The sequence below is a fragment of the Anomaloglossus baeobatrachus genome, unplaced genomic scaffold (genome assembly GCF_048569485.1).
Source record: "Anomaloglossus baeobatrachus isolate aAnoBae1 unplaced genomic scaffold, aAnoBae1.hap1 Scaffold_302, whole genome shotgun sequence".
NCBI lineage: Eukaryota > Metazoa > Chordata > Amphibia > Anura > Aromobatidae > Anomaloglossus > Anomaloglossus baeobatrachus.
In genome coordinates, this window is record NW_027442447.1 from 210,461 (window position 1) to 237,674 (window position 27,214).

The 27,214-nt window shown below is 45.0% G+C and overlaps 3 protein-coding genes across 3 annotated transcripts in view; 1 reads left to right on the forward strand and 2 right to left on the reverse strand.

Moving 5' to 3' along the window:
* The window catches only part of LOC142268471 (uncharacterized), a 202,153-nt gene that overhangs the window by 110,381 nt on the left and 64,558 nt on the right, over positions 1-27,214 (forward strand). The gene's annotated exons all lie outside the window — the stretch shown is intronic.
* LOC142268468 (uncharacterized) overlaps positions 1-27,214 on the reverse strand; it is a 53,199-nt gene that overhangs the window by 23,716 nt on the left and 2,269 nt on the right. Inside the window, exons 5-7 of the mRNA XM_075332356.1 lie at positions 25,658-25,771; positions 17,681-19,326; positions 8,488-8,492 (exon numbers count right to left, since the gene is read on the reverse strand). Of these exons, the coding sequence (XP_075188471.1) occupies positions 8,488-8,492; positions 17,681-19,326; positions 25,658-25,771 (1,765 nt within the window). The remainder of the gene's footprint in view (positions 1-8,487; positions 8,493-17,680; positions 19,327-25,657; positions 25,772-27,214) is intronic.
* On the reverse strand, positions 1,931-26,432 carry LOC142268469 (gastrula zinc finger protein XlCGF66.1-like). Its single transcript, XM_075332357.1, has 4 exons — positions 26,369-26,432; positions 26,060-26,239; positions 25,855-25,978; positions 1,931-1,950 (listed from the first exon to the last, which is right to left on the reverse strand). The coding sequence occupies exons 1-4, from the start codon at positions 26,423-26,425 to the stop codon at positions 1,931-1,933; spliced, it is 381 nt and encodes a 126-aa protein (XP_075188472.1). The 5' UTR covers positions 26,426-26,432.

Below are 27,214 nucleotides of genomic sequence, written 5' to 3' on the forward strand. Positions count from 1 at the left end.
AAGTCACAATCTAATACTGAGTCACTTTCCTCTGGGGAAGGACCATCACGATCCCGGCCCCCATTTAATGATCAAGGAGGACATGGTTTCTTCACACATAGGATGGAAACCAGATATTCCACCAAGAAAAAGCAACGCCAACATGCCAAAAAATCTTCTAACCCCACAGATACACTTAAGGTAATAAATCTTACTGATAAAATTCTCACAGATGATCAGATTAATGTTTTGCAGCTTGGTCTATCCTTTTAGCCGGTGGCTGACTTCGACGTCTTCACTGCCATTAAAGACCTAAATCTTTTTGGTCGAAAACTTCTCTTCAAAAAATATTTTTTGAAAAAAGAGAAGAGTTTACATTCTGACCTGTCAATGGATGAATTAGAGGCAGTGAGGGCTTTGGAGTCGCTAATGGCAGAACAGGAGGATTCAAACATGGCTGATTTTCCATCATATATTAAAAAAAGATCCACTGCATTTCCTCCTTTGTCGACTTGTCCTGTGATTGACTCATTTACTAAGGTGGTAACACAGGAGTTTAGATGCCTACCTTGTAAACGCACACATGACAATCTCACGTATAATCAACGTCTGGCTTTAAAAGAACTGAAGAACATGGATGATGTGGTGATAAAACAGTCGGACAAAGGTGGAAATGTAGTGGTCTGGGGTAAAGATAAATATGAAGTGGAAGCTTTTAGACAGTTGAATGACATCAAATGCTATACCAAATTAACAACAAACCCATTGAGGAGGTATCAAAGCGAACTTCATGATTTACTTTTTTTGGCATTCGAAAGAGGTGTCATACCCAAGTCTATCTTTGAGGGTTTGATTGTTGACTATCCGATTATACCCACCATCTATTTTCTGCCAAAAGTTCATAAAAATATAGTTTGTCCACCAGGGAGACCAATCGTTTCCGGCAATAATAGTCTATGTGAGCCTGCTTGCAGGTTCCTAGATTATTATTTGAAACCATTGGTCAGCACCCTTCCCTCGTACATCCAGGATTCAACTGAATTTCTGAACAGATTGGAGGGTATCATCTTTGAAGCAGATGTAGTCATGGTAACTGCAGACGTTGAGTCGCTATATACATCTATATCTCATGATGATGGTGTTGAAGCGGTTGATTTTTTCTTAAGAACTACGGCTTTGGATGTCCAACTGATTGATCTCCTCCTGCTTTTACTGAGATTCATTCTTTCCCATAATTTCTTTTTAGTTAAGGACCGCTTCTATCTCCAAGAGAGAGGAGTTGCGATGGGGGCATCTTGTGCGCCCTCATACGCAAACCTCTTTCTTGGACATTGGGAGCGGTCTATTTTATATCCAGATTCGGAGATGGGCGCAGTTCATATGTGGCTGCGCTACATCGACGATATTTTTTTGATTTGGCAGGGGGAGATCAATCACTTGGACATCTTCATGCAACGACTCAACGCTAATGCTAATAACATCAATCTTACTTATGTCTACAGCAGTGATGAAATTGATTTCCTGTGTGTGATTTCCATGTGCGAGTTTTTAAAGGGAACGATGGACTTTTGTGCACAGATATTTTTCGTAAGAAAACAGCGGTGAATTCTCTTCTGAGTGCCAAATCTTCACACCCAAGTCAGGTGATTAACTCCATACCTGTTGGTCAATTTTTACGTGTTAGACGTGTCTGCTCCAATGATGCATTGTTCGAACGACAGTCGGATGATTTAAAAAAACGATTTGGAGCTCGTCACTATCACCACAAAGCCATACAAGATGGCTACACTAGGGCGAGGGACACCCCACGTAGTGAGTTGCTCAAAACTCACATTAAGAAGGATGATGGTGATGTAATTCGTTTCATTACCCCTTATCATGCGCAGTGGAGGGAAATGTCAGATATTATTAAAAAACATTGTCCAATCCTCCATACTGACAATGATCTATCTCACATTTTGACTCCGTCACCTGCGATTACACCCAAAAGGTCAAAAACCCTTAAAGATCAAATTGTGAGAAGTCACTACATTCCCGCTGCTGTAAAACCATTTGGGGCCATTAAGGGCATAAGATGGGGCTCCCGACCCTGTGGAGACTGTGGCGCTTGCCCACAGATGGACCGTGCTGTGGAATTTTGGGATTCATCACAGAAAACCACATATAGAATCACTGACTTCATCAACTGCCGGACATCAGGGATTATCTATTGGGCAATATGCCCGTGTGGTCTGGTGTATGTGGGGCTCACATCCCGTGAGCTCAGGGTGCGCATTCTTGAGCACCTCCGTGATATCAGGAATGCGGCCAAACTGCACAGACCGGAAGACATTTGCCTTTTAAAGAATATCCCCAAATATTTCAAAGAATGCCATAATTCCAACTGGCGATTGTTGAAGTTCAGGGGTATTGAGAAGGTCCATCTTGGGGCTAGGGGTGGCGACCTAAAAAATGCCCTACTTAAAAGAGAAGTCCGCTGGATAACATTGCTTGACACCATTAAACCTAAGGGTCTTAATGATCTGGTCAGTTATAGACCCTTTTTGATCTGATTTGACTTGTTGCTCTGCGGTGCTGCGCCACATAGGGTTGTAATTGCTGTTGGCTGTTTTGCCATCGGTTTTATATTTTTGTTTTTAACCATTTTTTATTATTTTTTCACTATATGATTTTTCAGATGTGGTTGGCTATGTAGGCTTGACATTCAGGATGGATGAGATGGAAAAGAAAGAATGGAAAAGAAAAAAAGCGGAAATGATGTCTGCACCTATGGATTCACAGCCATGTATATGAACAGCACACCTAAAAAGAAATGTCCTGTACTTTTAATCTATTGTAACATTGGTGTGATGACTATTTATTTCTGTATGGATTTGGTTGTCCGCTTTCTGTGCAGCATTGCTGTGCTGCCCTCCTCCTTTCCCTTCTCTAATATGGTGCTGATAGCCTCCGTCCTGTATGCACACGGCCCCCTGATCCTCCTTCCTCCTCTCTGCCCGGCGTCACATTGGGAGTCTGACTTGAGCGCATGCGCGGTCTGGCTTCCGGGACGCCGGCCGGCGTGGGTGATGGACATCGGGTGTCCCTTCTCCAATATGGTGCTGACAGCCTCCGTCCTGTGCGTGCACGGCCCCCTGATCCTCCCTCCACCTCTCTGCCCGGCGTCCTATTGGGAGTCTGGCTTGCGCGCATGCGCGGTCTGACTTCCGGGACGCCGGGCGGCGTGGGTGATGGACATCAGGTGTCCGCGGCGCGCCACCATAGGACGGTAAGGAATACTGGCCCCTATATAATCGGCCACCCACATCACCCCTACACCTCCCGACGAAGCGGCAGCGAAACGCGTCGAGGTGCAGGGGGGTGTGCATATCGAGGGTCTCCCCAGATTCTGTGGTAAGATACCAGATCCAGCAACACAGCTCAGTGGTCCCACTCAGGATCCCTGGTGGCATCACTATTTTTCATGTATATACCTAATCATGGAACTCTCTTTGTTAATATGGTACCATTAACTTATATCTGCTATTCTGGGCATTTACAATTGCATAAGAGGGTCTGATTATTGTATACACTATGCCAAGGGTTGCATTATGTTGTCAACTGTTTCCTTTGACATATGATTAAGACTCAATTGTCTTTCTGTGTATTTTGTTGCTCCTTATACTGTTGGGTTGCTGCACACATATGGCTAACCTTGCTATAATACAAATTGGAGGGCAATTTGTGCAATAACTGACACTGTATGTCCTATGAATACTTATGGCATGTTGTGGGATCTTTTGAATAACCTGGTGATTTGATCCATTGGTTGTGTTATCATTGTACCTTATGAATTATTTCCCATATGATCATGTTTTCCTGGCTGGACCCCCCAGGCGCACCCCCCTGTTTTTAATATGAATCTACAAACACTACTGTGTACTCTGTGCTCTTTTTGTTATCCCTATAATTAACTTTGCATACTCATAAATAAATTTGCACCTCATTATAAAATGAAACATGTTTTTGGAGTATTTAATTAGATAGAGGTGCAATAATTATTCAATATGAAGGTCCGTGTGTGTACGAGGTGTGCGGAGCGGAGCCGTGTGTGTACGAGGTGTACGGAGCGGAGCCGTGTAGGGACTTTTCCAAAAAAGTTTGTAACTGCACCATTGGGAGCCATGGTCTTGGTTTTCTGTGAAGGGCTCACAAAGTGAGGTAATGGAGGCTGTAGGGAGACAGGAGGCTGAAAGCCATGGACGGACATGGAGCAGATATCCTGGAAAACCTGGGACGAGTAGCAGAGGCACTACCAGTCACAGGCATACAGCAGAAGTCCTGAAGACTGCAGACAGGCTGCAGAGGTACTGACACCCACAGGCAGACAGGTAACTGAGGTATTGGAAGCCGCAGACGTCCTGGAGACCTCAGACAGGGGCAGACATACTGGAAGCCACAGGCAGATTGGTAGCTGAGGTGCTGGAGGCCACAGATAGTCTGGAGATGTTCTGGAGACTGCAGACAGGTCGCTGTGCACAGACTAATAGTCCTAATACCAGGACACAGGTGTATCTTGGTAGCCTTATATAGGCCAGTTAAGCTCAGCACATGGAGCGTGTCCGGCTACTTACAAAGCCCAACATGGAGCACAGGAAAGTTTAGCAGAGCGGGGGAAGGGGCAGATCCCAGACACGGGACAGGCGTGTAACAAGTGGATGTTGTCGGCCAAATATACAACAATGATTGATGAAATTGTGACAACTCTGAATTTCCCTTCCCCTTACATCTATTGATTAATTCTCTATTGATCTATTCTCCCCTTTATCAGTGAATAACATTTATTTTTATCCTTTATCAAGTAAAATAATAATTGCAGATAGTGAAAGTCATTCTTCTGTTACCCAAATCTCTGCTGAACATTACACAATGTACATATCACATTCCTCTAAATAATGGAGACAATCTAGTTATACCTTTATCAATCCATTCTGTGACATTCCCAAAGTGCTCACAATTCCTGTTCCTCCAGATCAGAGCACAACATAAGTAATAACCTATACTAAAATGGAGTTTATTTCTGTCCAACACTGAGCACACATTTTTCCCACTCCACATTTGTCCCCTGTTTGTCCCAGGAGTCCCACTTCTAGGGGGAGATCGATTGCCGCCTTTCTCTGCACCAGGATAGACATTTGGCTCATAGCACAATGTCGGGCAAACACCTTCTTTCACAGAAGTAAATCTTATAGAAAATCCCTCACAATAACTATTGCACGGACGCTGCAAAGATCTACAGATCTGGAATCTTCAGACTGTAATCCTGAGAATTTAAGTGATTATCAAAGGTAAAATGTTCATTCTAATGCGTCATTCAGAGAATTTTGGAATTCAGAAAATGAAGAGGAGGAAGGAGAACCAATAAGGATATGAAAAGATCTCCAATACGGAACAAGAAAAAATTAACCTGACTATGAATGAATTTATGGATAATATGTCATGAGTGTGTCCTGCTCTGAGGAGACCTCTGGTGAGTCTGGGATCAGAAGGTCACAGCACCTTATTGCTCATAGGTCTACAACTTGATTTGAGTGAATCTACTTTTTTTTTAGTGCTGTAGGGGTTAAAGACTCTTTCCATTCTGGCTGTCCTTTGTAGCCTTAATCTCAGGTGCATCTCTAATGTGACCACTTCCCTTCAATATACAAAAGTCATGTATCTTACCATCTGATGTTGGTTATAGATTATCATTCCATGCAGATCTCTTTGGAAGGAGCCTGTTTCTGGAAGAAGCTGAGGAGTTGTGACTATTGCAGCTGTGGTTTTTAGCTGAATTGGAAGAGCTTCAAATGTTTTTCCTTTCTATCTATTTTCTCTTTATCTCCTTTACCTGTTGTGCTATTGCTGTGGTGAGACTACTGCTCTCACCGGCCTTCTCACTAGCCCGAGTGAATGAGGGCCTAGGCATGTGATGATGATGGGGGAAAGACCCATATAGGGACATTAGGGAGCATAAGGTACAGACTCAGGTGAGTAGCAGATGTCTCCTCTCCCTATCGTAAGGGCCTTACTTTTTTTACCATTCCCATTGTTACCCTCGTGTTACGCTGCACGCTGAGTGTCTGTACGCTCTGGTGTGACATAGTGTTTTGGTTTTGACACCCACAGTCTTATCGGTTGAGTAGATCGAAGTCCTGGACAGGGGTTTAAATTTTCTCAGTGGAATTTTTTTCCTGAGAATAGAAATGTTTCAGGTCAGAATTTATCTAATAAATTTACAACGTGTAATGAATTTGAAGGATTCTCCTTCTCTGAACAGAAGGCCATTGTAATGCTAAACTAAATGGAGGAGGATCGTAATTAGGAAGAATTGGTGGGGGATTATGATGTAAAACCAAAGGCCTCAAACCCTCATTATTATCCAGTAACATCTCACGTACCATCATTACACATGTTCCAGAATGTGATAGAAAAGGACCAGTTGGCTCTGCCCCGTTATGTCTCCTCCAATAAAATGTATATAATTTACAAAAAATCTATTTAATGCCGATTTTGAACTAAAAAATAACAAATATTTGGTTATACGGACGTCAGACAAGGCGGGGTGTATAGCGCTATTGATGCCTCTTTATATATAAAATGAGAATGTGACATTTTGGAAATAATACTACTTACCATAGATTGCAATCAATCCAGCTGATGTCTTTTCTATATCATTATATAATATGAAGGTTTGAAAATGTTTTTTAAATAAACATATATTAAAATTACTTTTTAAAAATGTCCAAGGTGTTTTTCTGTAAACTCGCCGGGTGTGATGGCGGCATCAGACGCTGTTCAGACCACAGACTGTGACACTCCACACTATACTCTCTCTGTGCTTCTGAGCTGCACAGGCGAACAGCCGTGTGCTCATTAGTGATCAGACTAGCAGGAGTTAATTTCCTGCCTACTTTTCAGAATAAATATATAACATTTCGGGATGTGGTTTATAGATTAAGAGGAACAAAGCTACCTGTAGTGTGTATCCAATCCACCTGTATATGCAGAGACCTTGATTCCAGCGATGTGTCACTTACTTGGCTGCTTGGTGAAGTTTTGATAAAAATCAGTTTTATCTGCTTAAGATCTACCAGTTCTCGAAATACTGCTCTGTGTATAACCCACCCACACCACTGATTGACAGCTGTGTACAATGAGCATAGACAGAAAGCTGCCAATCAGGGGTGGGGTGGGGTTATACAGAGCTTATGGAGATGGAGGATACATGGCAGCAGATTTACTAGTTATCTAGTGATAATCCCCTAGCGATAATACAGTGACTTTATCAAAACTACAGCAAGCAGCTCAGAAAATTACACATCATTGGAATCAGAGTCCCTGTCTGTCACAGGTGACAGACAGTCCTGTGGTGTCCGGCAATAGAAGGTCACAGCGTCTGGCTGTGCAAAATGGTCCCCGACTTTCTATTGTTCCTGCTGTCAGTATTCAGTGCACTAGGTAGTTCCTCTCCCAGGTTTTCATCCTTTTCCCTTTAGGATCCAGTGGAACTCCTCTTCCTTTCAGCTGTTAATTATCTGTATTTCCCCTTGGGCTTAAATTCATTAATTTTCCCTGGACTTGTGCTAGTGATATTCAGTTGTTGTTATTATTATTATTATCGTTATCATTATCATTATTATTATCATTAATAATAATAATAATAATAATAATAATAATAATTAGCGCCATTTATTCCATGGCGCTTTACAAGTGAAAAGGATATACATAAAAAACAAGTACAACAATCATGAACATTACGAAAACAGACTGGTATAGGAGGAGAGAAGACCCTGCCCGCGAGGGCTCACAGTCTACGGGGGATGGGTGAGGGTATAATAGGTGAGGACAGAGCTGGTTGCACAGTGGTATAATGGACTGAGGGTTACTGCAGGTTGTAGGCTTGTCGGAAGAGATGGTTCACAAGCCCTGGATGCAAGCAGGCGACTTGCATGCATCACTAGGATCGTTGCTGCTCAGTTTACTGAACTTCTTACTGAGTCGTCTAGAGATCAATTATTGTTTTCCCTTGTTTGTTATCTATTTGTGTCCTTTAGTGCCTAGTGGGGTTGACGAAGAGCTCATCCCACCTAGGGCTCAGATCAGGGTCAGCCTAGAGTCAGGTATCCGGCTCGGTGCATAGGTGTGGAACCTATCAAGGGCGGTGGGGGAATCCATGGCCCAGCGGTAGGCTTTGTCAGGGGTCACTATCTCCCCCTTCCCTAGACACAGGGTTTCCCTTTCGCCTGGTACTTCCTCGTACCTAGCGTGACACTGACTTTATATTATTCTGATTTTTAATTAAGAAATAAACACTTAGTGACAGAATCCCTTCACAAAACCCCAGCATAGGTATCATAAATGTTACTTACTCTTCATTAGGTGATAGGCCTCTTTTAGTTCTGGTCTCTTCTACACCCATAATCTAAACTGTAATAAAGGTTTGTGAGCAGAGATGAGCGAATCTAAATAGTAAAGTTTGTACAGAACACAGACTTTATAAAAAATATAAATCAGTGATCGAGTTCGGGTGCTTTATGTATCCTAACCACTATCTAGCATCAGTGTGCTCGGGTACACTCGGTACTAACCACAGTGCGAGCCGCTTGCAGTGTTTCAATGGCTTTCCCTGGGGGTAAAAACATCTTTATAGACTTTACTCTCCTGGAAATGCTCTGTTTATGGCTGGATGCATGTGGGCAAAGACCGAAATACCCAATCAGTGACTTTCATTGGGATTCAGGTTAAGTCCGGTTCCCAAACTGAACTTTAGATAAAGTCCATCTGAAAAAGCCGAACCCGAACTTCATCGGCGACCCGCCTCCTTATTAAGGAAGCGGGTCGTGCGGTGTCACTGTGACGTCACACGGCAGGCGGCCAATAGGAGCGGAGGGGCGGAGATGAGCGGGATGTAAACATCCCGCCCACCACCTTCCTTCCGCATATCCTACGGAAGCCGCGGTGACGCCGGTAGGAGATGTTCCTCGCTCCTGCGACTTCACAGACAGCGATGTGTGCTGCCGCAGGAGCGAGGAACAACATCGGACCATCGCGTCAGCGTAATTATGGATTATGCCGACGCTGCACCGATGATACGATTACGACGCTTTTGCGCTCGTTAATCGTATCATCGAGCCTTTACACACTACGATGTCGCATGCGATGCCGGAAGTACGTCATTTTCAATTTGACCCCACCGACATCGCACCTGCGATGTCATAGTGTGCAAAGCCCGCCTTAGTCAACACCACCAATGCTAAGGGAGACAAAAGGAAACAATACAGGGGAAAAAGAGATGCTACCACGTGAGCCCAGGTACATAGCAAAAGTCAAACACTATTCTTAAGAGCAGTTACCACAGAAGCCTCTGAAACAACAAGAGGAGATGACCGCTGCAGACCACAGCCAGGAACAACTATAAACCACAATCATACTATGAAGAAAAAGACATGGATCGCACATCCCAAAAATACAATACAATGATCTAAAGCCGCTAGGCAAAAAATTAAATAGAACATGAGGTTCTTTTGTTACCATTCTGATCAGATTGTATTAAGCCCACTGCCACGTCACGGCAAACCTCTTGAGTGGATCCCTAACCTGACCTTTTTGTGTGGCACCGTGCACTGACCACCGCCGCAGCGACAAAGCGCCAGCAAGGCGGGCGACCTGGTGCCTCACAGCACCCATGCTGCAAGGCAAAGCCCCCAAGGCTCCAGGCCGCGCCGCCCCACCGACACCACACCACCACAACAGCAGCCACCACACAGCACCAGCACACAGTGAGAGGAGCTGTGCACTCACCTCCCACTGGCTCCCATATGTGAACTGGGAGCAAAAAGAAGGCTGACCCCTCTTGCAGTCTCCTGCTGATTAAAATCACCTGTGCCAAATGGGGAGAGTGCAGATCCAAGCAAAAAAAGAGGGGGATAGACTGATATAAACCACAATCAAAGCACCCCACGATAAGGTTTATAAAGGAAGTCAGAGACGGGCAACCGAGTCCACTACTCCAGAAACAGAGAACTGTCAGATAACATGTGCTGCCAATCTCTAGGATTTTCTGATTGATTGCTCCCAGTGAGAGAAACAAAATTATAATCTTGAAGTTGTGATACCTTTTATTTCCCCCCTATAGCTTGCCAGAGTTTACCAAAGGCTAGACTGGGAAATCTAAAACAAACCATGGAGGTCATAGGAAGAAACAGTTTAATAAACAAGCGTACTAGAAGGCAATGTGTAACTCCAAAAGCCGCTGCCGTAAGGGTAAAGTTGACTACGACTCATTCACAATTACCACCTGCCCCTCCATCTGTTAGACCACCATTACGATTGGGGGTCCCAGGTAGCGCTAGACAATTGTCTATTGGAGGCTAGAATGCACTTCTGCATCTGCATGATATGACAAGTGCCGAGACGGTTTCAAGTGTGCGCCCACCAACGTCAACAGGATTAGCTATGAAGAAAAGTCAGAGAGAACTCCCTACACTTGGGTCTCAAAGAGAAACTGGCTCAAAAGCTGAAGGCACATCTGCTGTGAGATCCTCTGCAGTAAATAGGAGCTGGAAAGAGAAATCGTGCAAAATAGGGTCTTATCCAAATAAAATCAAAAGTGAAACATCTCAGAAAGGCTCAGCTTGTGTGGGTGTGCAAGTCACAACCACCTTAATATGCCTGAGGCCGCTGCAGAACCCATGTGGAGATACAAACAATGGAAGGAAGAAAAGGGTTATTCTCCCACGCAGCCAAACCAGTCCAAATAATGTAGATAAAATGTGATTTATTGGTCAATGAGTTTCAAAGCCCTCAGAGGCTTCTTCATCAAGACAATCATATACAGGTAAAAGGCACATACCATATTTTTCGCTTTATAAGGCGCACTTTTGTTCCCCAAATTTTGGGGGAAAGTAGGGGGTGCGTATTATAAGCCGAATATAGGGGGGGGTGTATATATGTATATATATATATATATATATATATACATATATATATATATATATACATATACACTGCAGGGACCAGGGGAGGTGGGGGCGCTGCTGGGGGCAGGTGAATGCTGCAGGCTGCAGCGTTTAATCTCCTGCTCCCGCTCATATAATATGCACAGCCTCTGTCCATCTCCGGTGGTGCTGAAATCGCACCGCAGTGACGGGCTGGGGGAGCGGTGCATATTATTTGTCCCTGCGCCCCCCTGTGATGGCACACGCCCCCCCCTCTGTGTTAGATATGGCCCCCATGCTGCTACTCATTCTAAAATAAAAAAGCTTTACTTACCCCCTCCAGCGTTTCTCCCCGTGTCCCTGCTTCCACTGTGATCAGGCACGCAAAGATCTCAGTCTGCTGTGCCGATCACATGACCGCACTGAGAACCAGGAAGTGGAGGAAGAGAAGCACGGAGGGAGACAGGAGGGAGATAAACGCTGGAGGAGGTAAGGAAAGAGTGTTTTATTTTACTATGGGCAGCAGCCTAGGGGCCATATCTAACACAGGGTGACTTGTGCGATCTATAGGGGCCATGGGCAGCACTATGGGGGCGATATCTAACACAGGGGGATTTGTGTGATCTATAGGGGCCATGGGCAGCACCATGGGGGCGATATCTAACACAGGGGGACTTGTGTGATCTATATAGGGGCCATGGGCAGCACCATGGGGGCGATATCTAACACAGGGGGACTTGTGCGATCTATAGGGGCCATGAGCAGCAGCATGGGGGCGCTATCTAACACATGGGAGGTGTGCAATCCATAGGGGGCCATAGACAGCACAGGGGAACGTATGCAATCCATAGGGGACCACAGGCAACACAGGGGAACGTGTGCAATGCATAGGGGACCATAGGCAGCACAGAGGAACGTGTGCAATCCATAGGGGACCATAGGCAGCACAGGGGAACATGTGCAATCCATAGGGGACCATAGGCAGCACAGAGGAACGTGTGCAATCCATAGGGGACCATAGGCAGCACAGGGAAAAGTATGAAATCCATAGGGGGCCATAGGCAGCACAGGGGAACGTATGCAATCCATAGGGGACCATAGGCAGCACAGGGGAACGTGTGCCATCACAAAGGGGCTATATTCAATATAAGGTGGCCATATCCAGATTAAGGGGGCTAATTTTAGGATGGGTGGCTATGAGGGACATATACCCTATATGATTTGTTAGAGGGACACTGACATTATAAGATGGACCCCATTTAACATTAAAAAAAAAAATTCTCTTTTCCTTCACCAAATTTGGGGGTGCGTCTTATAATCAGGTGCGTCTTATAAAGCGAAAAATACGGTGTATATATATATGGTCTAGTAAATGAGAGTGCGGGTGTTTACAATGATCAGAGAAAAAAGAATCAAATGACATGTTACAGAAAAATAACACAAATATGTTGTTAATTATTCTCAGAAAACCACTGTAAAGAGATACAATGTGACAAGAAACAAATAAATAAAATAGATAAATACAAATCAGTGGGGATCAGAACCCCAAAATAAAAAGGGAAAAAGGACGAGTGTATTTATCCATTAACCATAGGAGCCACCTGAGGAAATCGATGTTATAATCCAAATCGCTCGTAATCATGAGAAACTAAATTGTGAATACAAGAGCAGAAATTAGTGCAAACACAAATGAATAGTTCTTATAAATACACATATTAGCTGAAATAAGCCATTTAGCTCCAGCAACAGCTTCTGTTCTCATTCTCAAAACAAAAAACCTATAGATCTGCTCAGGAAATTAATATCTGATAAAAATTATTTATAAAAACCCCTAATTAACATCAGGTAAAATTTATCAACAAACATGAAGCAAAAATAAAAAGGGGAAAACATCGTGAGGAGAGTGTATGAGAACCCCCAAACTGTGACGCCAGTCCCTTAGAGGTGGTATAGGAAGCAGTGAGCCCAGGACCAGTGTAGGGCTACCCCCGGTCAGGAGGGTGATAAAGAAAACGAACCAACGCAATTAACCCAGAGTGGTTCGCCCATTCAGACAGAAAGAAAAAACATCTCCAACACAGTAATAAAACCATCACAGCAGGAAACATTCTGGAGGAGGGAACCAAATAAAGGTAAGAGATACATAGAACCTGTGTAGACCCTGTGTATACATCCATCATTCATTCCAGAAGTAGTAAGGCAGGATGATCTTTGAATGCATCAAAACTGTTGTATTAATATTTAAAGGGGCAGCATGTGGAATCAGTTGCGCACAATCGCGTGGATTTAAAAGCGATAAATCTCATATGATTATCTACTGATGAAGAGAATGCAAAATCATATAAAATAAAACAAATAGTAGTACCCACCCTCAAAGAGACAGAGTAAATACTATTAAGACCAATAAAAGGTAATAGTATCAAAAATAAATAGTATGTATTTATTAAATTGGTTGGTAAAATTATCAATATATTTCATTGTTTAATATCATGCAATGATAAATCATTCAAAAGTTAAAAGATGTAACAATAGAATCCAGCATTCAGTCCAGGGCGGGGGAGGGACAAGAAGCACTATTAGACTTCCACATGGAGAATAGATAAAGGACTTATACATATATTAATTAGTTAAAATAATTAAACAGATCCGTGACTTCATTCAGACGCAATGGATTCAAAGTCTTCAATTTATGGATTCAGAAAGTTTCCTTCCAATTCAAAGTCTGAATACGGTTAGGAGCTTCCACTGGGATTTGCTCATTTGGGGTGATCCTGAGCTTTACTGTCTTATTGAGAACCAGAGTACAATGCCTCGAGAGTCCATGGAGCAAAAACCCTTTGGCAATATTGTGCCTATGAGAATTAAGCCTCCGATGTCGGGGTTGTGTCATCCGACCTATATACTGTTTACTACATTCACAGTCTATCAGGTAGATCACAAAACTCATTAGCAATTGAGGTGTTGTTTAACTGGATAACCCAAAAATGTATCAACAGGGGAACAAAAAGTTTTCCTGTTGTGACAAATGGATTTGCAGCACATGCATTGCGGTGTCATATATTTGTATGATCCCTTGTTCTAATAACCGGTCCACTCCTATCACCCCCAACCTTTAACCTGCTGGGGGCTAAAAGATTGTGAAGTGTTGGTGCTCTTCTAAATGTAAGTGCAGGAAACCTGGGAAGCATTTTACCCAATATTGGCTCATTAGTCAAAATGCCCCAGTGTTATGGAGAATGTTCCTTATTTTTATGCTGTCAGAACAATATGTAGTGACAAAATTGTTTCTGTGGGAATACTCACAATCAGAGACAGTTTTGTATGTAATTAAATCCCCCTGCTTCAATTTGCTAGAATCAACAAAAGCTTTCTTGATTATCCTTTTGGGATATTGCTTGTCCAAAAACCTCTCAGAAAGGATCTTGGACTATCACAAAATCAGCGTGCAGGGTACAATTTTTTCTTATTCGCTTAACCTGATTGGATGGTATGTTGCGCATCCATTTATAGTAGTGCCCACTATTATAGTGAACATAACTGTTAGCATCAACCTCTTTAAAAAACGTCTTGGTCAGAATGTAATTCCCATCGTGAAAAATGGTGAGATCTAGGAAGTCTACACTCAAGATTGGTGACAATTTTAAGCCCCAATTGTTGTCATCTATTGCAGATAAATATCGATATTACTGGCAGAGTTGTCCCAAATAATAAAAAGGTCATCAATGTACCATTTATATTGCACAATGTGACCTGATAAATCATTGTTAAAGATAAAAATAAACTCGAAGGTGGTCATAAACAAATTTGCATACGTAGGTGCCACTTTTGAGCCCATTGCGGTCCCTAGTGTCTGTTGGTACATGTTATCAATGAATGTGAAGTACTTATTATTTAGAATTAATGACATGCCTTGCAAAATAAACAGTTTCTGTATTGGAGGAATCCTGTCATCCGTTTCCAGAAGAAAAATCAAAACATAATAAACCCAAATTGTCTGGAATATTAGAATAGAGAGCAGAGACATCCATGGAGAAGAAAACAAAAGAATCTTTCCATGGAATGTAATTAACCAAGCCTGTAAGTTGGGTAGAATCCCTTAGATAACTGTCCATTCTATTAACATGGGGCTGCACTATATAGTCGATGTATGACGCTAAATTGGATGTTACGGAACCGATCCCTGAGGTTATCGGACGACCCGGAGGTTTGGATAAATCTTTGTGTATTTTTCTTAGATGGTAGAAAAATGCCTCAGTAGGGATAACTACCGTGAGGAATTTTTTCTCTGTCTTACGATATTAGAGGCGATGGCTCCTTTAATCATGTTGTTATATTCTAAAACGGCTAGTTGATAATCCTTTTGTGTCGCCCGCCGGTAATTTGTGGCTTCGGATAGGATTCTGAAAGCCTCTGCTATACAGTCTGATTTAATCTGTAGGACAACCCCCTTTTATCCGCTGGTCTGATGATGATATCATTATTCCCTTTTAGGGAGTTTAATGCCCTCTTTTCAGATCTGGATAAGTTATAAGGAATATTTCCACATCGGCTTTTTAACAGGTTGAAATCCTGAAGCACCATTTCACAGAATGTGTGTAAATTGTGTCCTTTACTTTCCGTAGGATAAAAATTAGAGGTCCTTCTAAGGTCAGTGTGTAAGAATTGATTGGTGACTGAATCACCTAAAAGTGCACTATTGGATGTCGCCCTACCCGCCATAATGGTATAGTGTCTCTGCACAGTCAATTTTCTAATAGATGTCTGTAGATCGGTAAATAAATCAAATTATTTTATAATAAAAGTGGGAGAAAAAGAAAGGCCCTTATTAAGTAAAGACATTTCAGCAGTAGTAGGGTTATAATCTGAAAGATGAAATATATTATTTGTCTTATTTCAGCATCCAGCAGATGAACTTTTTTCCATTTTTATCTTTGTTTTGGCTCCAGTTCTGGTCCCTCTGTAACACTTTTTCTTTTTACCGACTTGGGAGTTAGCTAATTGGTTATCACATTGTTCTGACCGGGGGGTGGCCTTGGGTCAAAAAAGCACCAATGTTGCAGCATTAGTGGAATTATCAATAGTGATAAGTTTATTATGATCAGGTAGTGTAGAGGATTAACCAGGGGTTGCAGTAAAATCCTCTATATTATCAGGCATGGTGAGATCAAGCAAATCAAATTAAGTATTGTTACATGTATTAGATACTAGAGGGTTAATATTTCGATCAGATGCCAGAGGCTTAAGGGCGCTTTACACGCAGCGACATCGCTAGCGATGTTGCTCGTGAAAGCACCTGCCCCCGTCGTTTGTGTGTCACAGGCAAATTGCTGCCCGTGGCGCACAATATTTCTAGGCCCCGTCAGACGTACATACTTTCCGAGTGACGTCGCTGTGGGCAGCGAACAACCTTTTCACTAAGGGGGAAGTTCGTGCGCTGTCATAGCGACGTCACACAGCGGCCGACCAATAGAAGCGGAGGGGCGGAAAACAGTCGCATTAACGACATGCCCACCTCGTTGCCGGAGGATGCAGGTAAGCTGTTGTTCGTCGTTCCCGGGGTGTCACACGTAGCGATGTGTGCTGCCTCAGGAACGACGAACAACAAACGTCCACAACGACCAACGAGATTTTGAAAATGAACGTGTCAACGATCAACGATAAGGTATTTTTGATCGTTAACACTTGCTCGGAGCTGTTACACGCAACGACGTCGCTAATGACGCCGGATGTGCGTCATGAATTCCGTGACCCCGACGACATATCGTTAGATATGTCGTTGCGTGTAACGGGGCCTTTAGATACAGAGTCAACTATTCCAATCTCCTTAAAGGAGCTGGAATTAGCTGCCATCAAAGAAACCACAGATCTCTCTTTCCTCAATTTATCGATTTGCATCTGAATGATAGCCAAATCCTGTTGTGTATTAGTGTTGAATTTGTCTGTATTGGTATCAAAAACCTTATTAACATCCGAGGACAGAGTATTTGCCCCCATAAGCGTTGTATTAGTAGTGATAGGAGCAATAGAAGAAATCTGTATTTTAATAACCTCAATAGAAGGAGGAAGAGATGAGTATTTCTCATGGACTGTAGGTGGGGTAGTGGTCCATACAGGAGGGGTCGCTTGGTCAATGTTTTGTGAACTATTGTCTCTCCAACACTGGCTAGCAGTGGGGAAGACACACTAGGATCAGCAGAATTTGATCTAAGGCTATGTGCGCACAGTGCGTTTTTCGCGGCGTTTTTGCGCATTTTTCGGGTGCGTTTTTGGCCTCAAAACTGCAGGACTTTGCTTCCCCAGCAAAGTCTATGAGTTTTCATTTTTGCTGTCCGCACACATCTGTTTTTTTTACCTGCGTCTTTGAGTTAAAAAAAAAAATGGACATGTCAGTTCTTTCCTGCGTTTTTCTGCGTTTTCCGCCCATGCAATGCATTGGAAAAACGCAGCAAAACGCAGAGATCAAAAACGCAGCAAAACGCAGCCAAAAACGCACAAAATCGCATGCGTTTTTTGATGCGTTTTTTCGACACAGGTGCGTTTTTGTGCGTTTTTAGCGGCCAAAAACGCACAAAAACGCAGCGTCAAAAAGACGCAGTGTGCGAACCTAGCCTAATGCTGCTGAATTGCTGAAATCTAGTCTGCTTATATTTACTGCAAGTGAAACCCCTGGTATGGTTAGAACCACTCACGGTGGAGCCTTTTCACACAGGATTCTCCCCTTTGTGAATTTTGTGATGTCTAACAAGGTCTGATTTCTGAATAAAACATTTTTCACACTCTGAACATGAAAATGGCTTGTCCCCAGTGTGAAATCTTTGATGCCCAACAAGTTCTGATTTCCGAATAAAACATTTCCCACACTCTGAACATGAAAATGGCTTTTCCCGTGTGTGAATTTTCTGATGCGAAACAAGGTTTGATTTCTGACTAAAACCTTTCCCACACTCTGAACATGAAAATGGCTTCTCCCCTTTGTGAATTTTCTGATGTCTAACAAGGTCTGATTTCTGACTAAAACCTTTCCCACACTCTGAACATGAAAATGGCTTCTCCCCTGTGTGAATTTTCTGATGTTTAACAAGGTCTGATTTCTGACTAAAACCTTTCCCACACTCTAAACATGAAAATGGCTTCTCCCCGGTGTGAAATCTTTGATGCCCAACAAGCTCTGATTTCTGAATAAAACCTTTCCCACACTCTGAACATGAAAATGGCTTCTCCCCTGTGTGAATTTTCTGATGTCTAACAAGGTCTGATTTCTGACTAAAACCTTTCCCACACTCTGAACATGAAAATGGCTTCTCCCCGGTGTGAAATCTTTGATGCCCAACAAGCTCGGATTTCTGAATAAAACCTTTCCCACACTCTGAACATGAAAATGGCTTCTCCCCTGTGTGAATTTTCTGATGTCTAACAAGGTGTGATCTCTGAATAAAACATTTCCCACACTCTGAACATGAAAATGGCTTCTCTCCTGTGTGAGATCTTTGATGCTCAACAAGGTCTGATTTCCGAATAAAATATTTTCCACACTCTGAACATGAAAATGGCTTCTCCCCTGTGTGAAGTCTTTGATGCCGGACAAGTTCTGATTTGCAATTAAAACATTTCCCACATTTTGAACATGAAAATGGCTTCTCTCCTGTGTGATTTTTCTGATGTGTAAAAAGGTGTGATTTCTGAATAAAACATTTCCCACACTCTGAACATGAAAATGGTTTCTCCCCTGTGTGAGATCTTTGATGCATAACAAGTTCTGATTTCCGAATAAAACATTTCCCACACTCTGAACATGAAAATGATTTCTCCCCTGTGTGAGATCTTTGATGCCTAACAAGATCTGATTTCTGGTTGAAACATTTCCCACATTCTGAACATGAAAATGGCTTCTCCCCTGTGTGAAATCTTTGATGCCGGACAAGTTCTGATTTCCAATTAAAACAATTCCCACACTCTGAACATGAAAATAGCTTCTTCCCAGTCTGATATTTTTGATAATCAATAAGGTTTGATTTTCGAGCAAAACATTTCTCACATTGAGGAAATGAAAACGGATTTTCATGTGTCTGAACTTTTTGAAGGTTAACAAGATGTGAATTCTTGGTAAAACATTTCCCACATTTTGAACATGAAAATGGTTTCTCCTTTGTATGAGTCATTTCATGTTCCACATCCCTTCCGTAAGTTTCATTTTGCGGACAATTCTGTGATAAATCGGAATTTTGGACTTGTTTGAAAAGATAAGATGATAAAGCTTTCCGAGGAAGGACTGGAGTTATATCTGGGACAGCAGCATGCTCTTCATATGTATCATGTGTGATACTTTCACCATCTGTTTTAAATTCTGAAGATACTTGATTTCCATCTGAACTCCCAATACAGTCATTGGCTAAAAATAAACACAATGTTATTATTTTTTAATGATATGATCCTGAAACTACATTTACTTTTTAAACCAGAACATCATAAATTAAATTAGGAAAAAATGTATTCTGAATCTGTTGTCCAATTTCGACATCTAAAGGCCCCGTTACACGCAACGACATCGCTAACGAGATATCGCTGGGGTTACGGAATTCGTGACGGACATCTAGCCTCGTTATCGACGTCGTTGCGTGTGACACTTACGAGCGACCGCTAACGATCCCAAATACTCACCAAATCGTTGATTGTTGAGACGTCGTTCATTTTCAAAATATCGTTGCTCGTTCTGGATGCAGGTTGTTCGTCGTTCTTGAGGCAGCAAACATCGCTACGTGTGACACACCGGGAACGACGAACAAAAGCGTTCCTGCGTCCTCCGGCAACGAGGTGGGAGTGTCGTTCTTGCGGCTGCTCTCTGCCCCTCTGCTTCTATTGGTGGCCTGCTGTGTGACGTCGCTGACTCAACACGAACCGCCCCCTTAAAAAACAGGTTGTTTGCCGGCCACAGCGACGCCGTTAGGAAGGTAAGTTCATGTGACGCTTACCTGCGATATTGTTCGCCCTGGCAGCGATTTGCCCGTGACACACAAACGACAGGGGCGGGTGCTATCGCTAGCGACATTGCTAGCGATGTTGCAGTGTGTAACGCGGCCTTAAGAGTTACATCTTTGTTAATGCGGATCTCCCATTCCTAGCACCAGTTCTCTGGAATGTGCTACAGTAAATAATCTGATTGATTGTCACAATGTGACCGCAGGATAATGAGGGACAGGAGGCTCCTATACTGTCTCTCACGCTAGGGGACCCTAAGCTATTGCTAACCTCTGCATTACCCCTGAAAATGGAGATGCCAGAGTCCCATACCTTACTATTCTCCTGACCAGATCTAATCTGTTATCCTCCCCGGGAAGTATGATGGAAACACAGATTCCTACTCCACACTGATGAGGGGCAAATACCCCGAAACGGCTGTCTGTGGATGGATACCATGTTTGGCATAGGTGGTCTCCTTGACTGGAGACTGCTCTTCCCGTGGTTGTTCCTTCCCGGTGAAAGACCTGGCTAGTTTCCTGCCAGCGTTGAGACATGTGATGGTGTCTCCGCAGGCCTTCTTGCTTTAGAAACACAGATTAAGACAGACAGGACATATTGCAAACTCACAGAAATAAACAGTGAAAGACTAAAGAGAAAAGCAAGGGCAGCAATAAAAAGAGAACAACAGCAGCTCACAGCAATAATGCACAACAACTACCTGTAAGTCTGGATCACAACACCTCACCAGACCAGTATAGGTAAATTATAGCTGGCATTAATGAAATAGCCCAGCCAGCATATACAGAAAGGGAGAGAATGATACTGGCTCCCCTACAGCATGTGATCAAAGACATTAACAAGCAGCCTAGCAGAGAATAACTCTTGCTAGACTGCCCAAGCCTGTGGTTTGATGCCTGCGTCTCCCTGCGCTGCTCACAGACATCAGAGAAGTTAACATGTAGAGTACTAGAATCTATAATTTCCACAGATCCTGACACCACCATGACAGTTGTTAAAACCTGCAAAAATCTCCTTGTAACATTGATCCACAGCATAGACAATTTAAAGAGATTTTTTTCGAAGACTAATATAATAGTTACAGACAGATGCCGGATATTTAATAGCTTTGTCCGGGATTGTAAAATTGATGGCCTTTCCTTGGGCTTTGTAACCAAAACAGGTAGCAGGGTTTTGCTGTCTGTGCAGATAAACATCAGGGCTCTAATTCATGAATACCAATGTAAGGGGTGGGCAGACCCCTTACAAGGAGGTGCAGTTTCCCCCTGAAGATACCTCACTCTGGGGTAGTTACTGTTGATGTTATTAATAAACATGTTTTTACTGTGCAGTGGGTTTTCCCCTAGAGCCCGGGTGGGACGGCTGTCCCCATAGAAACAGGGCAGGAGAGAGGAGGAGCTGGCAGCTTAGAGAGAGAAGTGTGTGTGTGTTGAAGTCAGTTGTGTCCGGGACGGGAGAGAAGAAACAGCCAGGGGCAGAGTGTGGAGCTGAGTGGGCAGAAAGAAAGAAAGAAAGAAGGGAGCTGGAAGAACAGGGAAGCCGGAGAGAAAAGGAGCGGGCGGAACCTCATAGTGCGAAGCAGTCCCGGTGTGGGTCCGGGCTGTGGGTAGCCATAAGTGGGAGCCAGGTGAAGTAGAGTAGCCGGGCACATCCCCACTGGAGGAGACGTCAGGGCAGGCTTTCCCCAGCTAAGAAAAGAACGTGAAGTCATCTGTAACTGCCGGTTTTTGGAAAGAGTTGTGAAATAAAGAATGTCTTTTATTTGCATCGAACCATGCCTGGAGAGTGTTTATACGTCGGACGACATCTGCACCACCACACTCTGCCCCACCAAGACATCTCCCGTCCCGATAGTGACGGCGGAGCCAGGGGTAAGCCTGACAGAAGGGGCCACGACTACAAGCCCAGAGGCGCCCCTGGCACCCCGTTACATGTGGCGTAGTCGGCAGGATACGGATCATATGCAAGGGGACCCGCTCCAAGAAAAAGGAGACCAAGTGGTGCCTAGGGCCCTGGATCCGGATTATTGGAAAAGAGTTCCGATCCCATGGTGGGAAGAAGAAACAGTGCCTAAGGCGTTGGACCAGGCACAAGATGGCGGCAAGATGGCCGTCGTCTTTGAGAACACAGAAAGCGCGCGAAGAATTGGCGCCAAAAGAAGAGCCTGGGGCTGGCCGGTGCCGAAAAAGAAGTTCAGAGTACTCCGCCCAAAGAGGGGAGGTGCTGGCTCCGGGGCATCGAAGAAGACATGTGAAGTGGGCGGTGTTTTGAAGAAAAAGAAGAACCGCCGCGGAGGGGTCGATCTGATGTGTGAGACTGGGGGTGGAGTATACCCAAGAGCGGGAAAAGTAGGCCCGCCTCCACTTTCTCCAGCATCTCCACTGACCCCGACGCCTTTACCAAAAACGCTAACTCCGAGCAAGATGGAGACCCCGAGAAAACAGCATGTTGCAGTGGGCGCGCTGGTAGAAATCAGCCGGGGGAGAGGACGGCCGAAGCAGACTGCGGCCGCAGAAGGACTTACCCTTATTTTACCGGCTGTGCCAGAAGGACCGGAGCGGCCCACCAAAGTAATCTGGGTCACTACCTGGGATGCCGCGACCGGCGAGACCTCGACTGAAGTCCGCGCCACCTATAGGGCACAGCTGCAGCCGGGAAGCAAAGTCCTGGGAACTACATATCAGTGTCCGAAGGTGTCCCCGCCAGTCGAGGTGGGACCTCCAACTCACACAGCAGTTCCGGCCCCGGAAGAGCAACCTACCCGGGAGCTAGAAGAAGACGAGTGGGGATTCTTCTGGGACCCAGTGAAACCGTCACCCCTGACTCAGCGGAAGTCCCCATCACCCCGTCGGGGGTTGAAGATACAAAACCGGAGGTTATGGACATGTTTGTGTTGAATACCGGCATTGTTACGGAGCCGGCAAAGTTTCACAGTTGCAACCTTTGTTCAAGCTACGGAGCCCGGAAGGAGCCTGATGCTGGACTGAGCCAGGGGCTCCCTCCGTGTTGTTAAGGAAGACTTTAGTGTCCGTGTGCCTGCCTTCAAAGACCGGGAGCGCTTGTTATAATCTCCGGGCAGAAGATCAGCAAAGACCGGGAGTGCCTGCTGACGGCCTCCGGGCACATTGTCTACAAAGACCGGGAGTTCCCAGGAGGGACTCCGGGCGCTGGACTGGTGTGCCCCTTGCGGGTGCCCTAAGGTGAACATGTTTGAAGTTTTATTAAAATGACTTTGTTTGTTTTTACATGTGGTTTTAGATTTATGCCTTGCCGGGAGGCTTAGGCTTAAAGAGGGGAGGAATGTAAGGGGTGGGCAGACCCCTTACAAGGAGGTGCAGTTTCCCCCTGAAGATACCTCACTCTGGGGTAGTTACTGTTGATGTTATTAATAAACATGTTTTTACTGTGCAGTGGGTTTTCCCCTAGAGCCCGGGTGGGACGGCTGTCCCCATAGAAACAGGGCAGGAGAGAGGAGGAGCCGGCAGCTTAGAGAGAGAAGTGTGTGTGTGTTGAAGTCAGTTGTGTCCGGGACGGGAGAGAAGAAACAGCCAGGGGCAGAGTGTGGAGCTGAGTGGGCAGAAAGAAAGAAAGAAAGAAGGGAGCTGGAAGAACAGGGAAGCCGGAGAGAAAAGGAGCGGGCGGAACCTCATAGTGCGAAGCAGTCCCGGTGTGGGTCCGGGCTGTGGGTAGCCATAAGTGGGAGCCAGGTGAAGTAGAGTAGCCGGGCACATCCCCACTGGAGGAGATGTCAGGGCAGGCTTTCCCCAGCTAAGAAAAGAACGTGAAGTCATCTGTAACTGCCGGTTTTTGGAAAGAGTTGTGAAATAAAGAATGTCTTTTATTTGCATCGAACCATGCCTGGAGAGTGTTTATACGTCGGACGACATCTGCACCACCACACTCTGCCCCACCAAGACATCTCCCGTCCCGATAGTGACGGCGGAGCCAGGGGTAAGCCTGACAGAAGGGGCCACGACTACAAGCCCAGAGGCGCCCCTGGCACCCCGTTACACCAGCAATGGACTTTGAAAAATGACGTCAGGGACTGGAGTGAAATCTCTCTCAAAGGAAACACCGCAGTTTGTTATGAATTAGAGAAGCAGTAGCTTCACACCCTTCTTCTCGCCAACCTACAAAAGTCGCACAATTCCAATTTACTCTCCCTTTCCCCTAATACCAGTCCTGCATGCCAGCTTGTGTCCTGGTCAGTTTAGACTCCTGCAATTAAGAGACCTTTGGTTACATCATGTCACATGACTTTGAAGTCCTCAAAGGTTCTTAAACAATCAACCTTAGAATACAACTGATAAGGTCCCTAAGAGCAGGGCCGGCGTCAGCACGCGGCATACCCGGAGAGCCGGGGGGGCCCACTCGGCCTCGTCAGTTCTGGTGCCCCTTGGCCGGGGCCCCCTCGCCTTAGTTCTGCTGCCCCCGGGCCGAGTTCCGGGGACCGCAGTCCTCGGCAGGAATCTGCAGCGCTGTCCCTTTAAGGCGCGCAGACTTCCTGGTTTGAACTTCATCTGTGGGCGGAGCTACCGACCGGCCTGCTCAGTCCCACAGATGAAGGAGTTGCAGTGCCAGCCAGCGACCCCCAGCACAGCGCATCTCTCCGGCGCTGTGTGGGCCCCCTCTCCACCGCTGTGTGGGCCCCCTCTCCACCGCTGTGTGGGCCCCCTCTCCACCGTGACCTGAGCGGTATGTGCCCTCCCCGCCCCCCGATTTATGGGCCCTGGTGAGCTGTATGGGCTTCTCCCCCCTTAGGTGTATGCCCTGCCCCCCCCCGGTGCTGTATGTGCTGGCCCCTGGAGCTGTGTGTGGGCCCCCAAGAGCCGCATGTGTGGGCCCCCCAGAGCCACGTGTGTGTCTGTATGTATGCAGCAGAGCTATGTGTGTATGTATGTAGCAGAGCTATGTGTGTATGTATGTAGCAGATTCCTGTATGTATGTAGCAGAGCTATGTATGTATGTAGCAGAGGTATGTATGTAGCAGAGCTATGTGTGTATGTATGTAGCAGAGCTATGTGTGTATGTATGTAGCAGAGCTATGTGTGTACGTATGTAGCAGAGCTATGTGTGTATGTATGTAGCAGAGCTATGTGTGTATGTATGTAGCAGAGCTATGCGTGTATGTATGTAGCAGAGCTATGCGTGTATGTATGCAGCAGAGCTATGTGTGTATGTATCTAGCAGAGTTGTGTTGTGTGTGTCTGTATGCATGTATGATGTGTATCTATGTATGTCAGTGTATATGACTGTATAGATATGTCAGTTCTATACGTATTTTTGTGTTTGTCTTTAAATATGTATATGTATGTGTGTGTCTGCGTGTGGATGGGGCCCACCGGGACTCTTCCGCCCAGGGCCCACAAAAACCTGGAGCCGGCCCTGCCTAAGAGAGTGGGGTTCCTGAGAAATTGCACAATTTGAGTCCTTCCAATGCTGGCCCTGACTGTAACTAGGGTTTTTTTTTTGGAATAGGGCTTTTATTTCAAGCATTCTCCAAAAATCCCATAAAATCGTGCTAGGTCTTATTTTTGGTGTAGGTCGTCTCTTCGGGGAAACAGGGTATTCATGAACCCTCTGCAGGCCTTTGAGTTGCCATCATAACAACATAGAGAAGGAACTACAAACAAACAGCAGAAGAAGCAGAAGCAAAGAAAATACAGCTGAAAAACCCAGAGCAGAAAGCCTAAAAATGTAACCACAAAATTAGTGCATAAAGTACATGAGTAGATATCTCTTACCGGATAGAGCTGGAGGAAACACATCCTGAGGAACATCGGGATCTTCTTGTTTACAGTCCTGTGGGAGAAGAGGACGGGGACATCTCTCTGGTGTTGTCCTCTTACTGGATAGACCTGGAGGAGACACATACAGGGACTGAATTCATTCCTTACATACAGATAATTATAGGCCGTGTGTATTTAGTCCTTTCTATTACCTGGTGATGTGAGGGGCTGGGGAACCTCCATCATGACGTCCTTGTACAGATCTTTGTGTCCTTCTAAATACTCCCACTCCTCCATGGAGAAATAGACGGTGACGTCCTGACACCTTATAGGAACCTGACACATACAATGATACCGTCACCCCCGATCCCTTCATAGCGTTACTGTATAATGTCCCAGCATTCCCAGCAGTGTCACCTCTCCAGTCAGCAGCTCAATCATCTTGTAGGTGAGTTCTAGGATCTTCTGGTCATTGATGTCCTCATGTATCGGGGGGTGAGGTGGAGGCCCCGTGATTGGGCTCAGGGGTCTTCCCCATCCCTCAGACACAGGGGCCTGACAGCGCTCACTAGAGGTCTTCTTCACTACTGTGTAATCCTGGTTATGGAGAGACACAGTAATAAATCTCACTCCAGACATTTCCAGAGTCCTCACCTCTCCAGTTCTGTCCATCTGTTATTCCCATAGATAAGAATGATGTAATGTGACGTCATCAGAATCTCTCACCTCTCCAGTAAGCCGGAAGAGGATCTCTAGGGTGAGGTGTAATATCCTCTCCGCCATCTTTGCCCTGTCCATATCCATCCTTCACGGGGCAATCAGGAGAATTCTCTTCTATAGAATAAAACCACTGAGAGGATCTGATATTATAAGGACCTGAATGGGGAGAAGATGACGATGTAACATCATAAAGAATCCGCTGTAATAATACAATTACTGGAGATAATAAGGGGAAACATATAATGAGAACATTCTGGGGGAATATTATGGTATGTGGGGCAAAAAGGGGCCGAGGACCGAGGGCAGAAAGGGGCCGAGGACTGAGAGCAGAAAAAGGCCGAGGACTAAGGGCAGAAAGGAGCCGAGGACCGAGGGCAGAAAGGAGCCGAGGACTGAGGGCAGAAAGGGGCCGAGGACAGAGGTCAGAAAGGGGCCGAGGACTGAGGGTAGAAAGGGGTCGAGGACTGAGGGCAGAAAGGGGCCGAGGACTGAGGGCAGAAAGGGGCGAGTACTGAGGGCAGAAAGGGGCGAGGACTGAGGGCAGAAAGGGGCGAGGACTGAGGGCAGACGGGTTTCCTCACTTCCGGCCTCTCATAGTTGGGGTGTTTGTATCTATCAGAGAAAAAGGAACAAAAACCTCACGATTAATAGAAATCAGCAAGAGAAAAACACCAAGAAAGTCTCAGAGCTGAAGGGGTTAATGCCACCTGCCCCAGTAATGGGGAATCTCCACACACCTCCACCTGCAGAGCCGCACACTAGATATATGGCTGCTCTGTGCTTACAGGACCTGTGATGATGTCACATGGAGGGGAGGAGTCAGGGTCACATGATCAGCTTCTCAGTGTATGC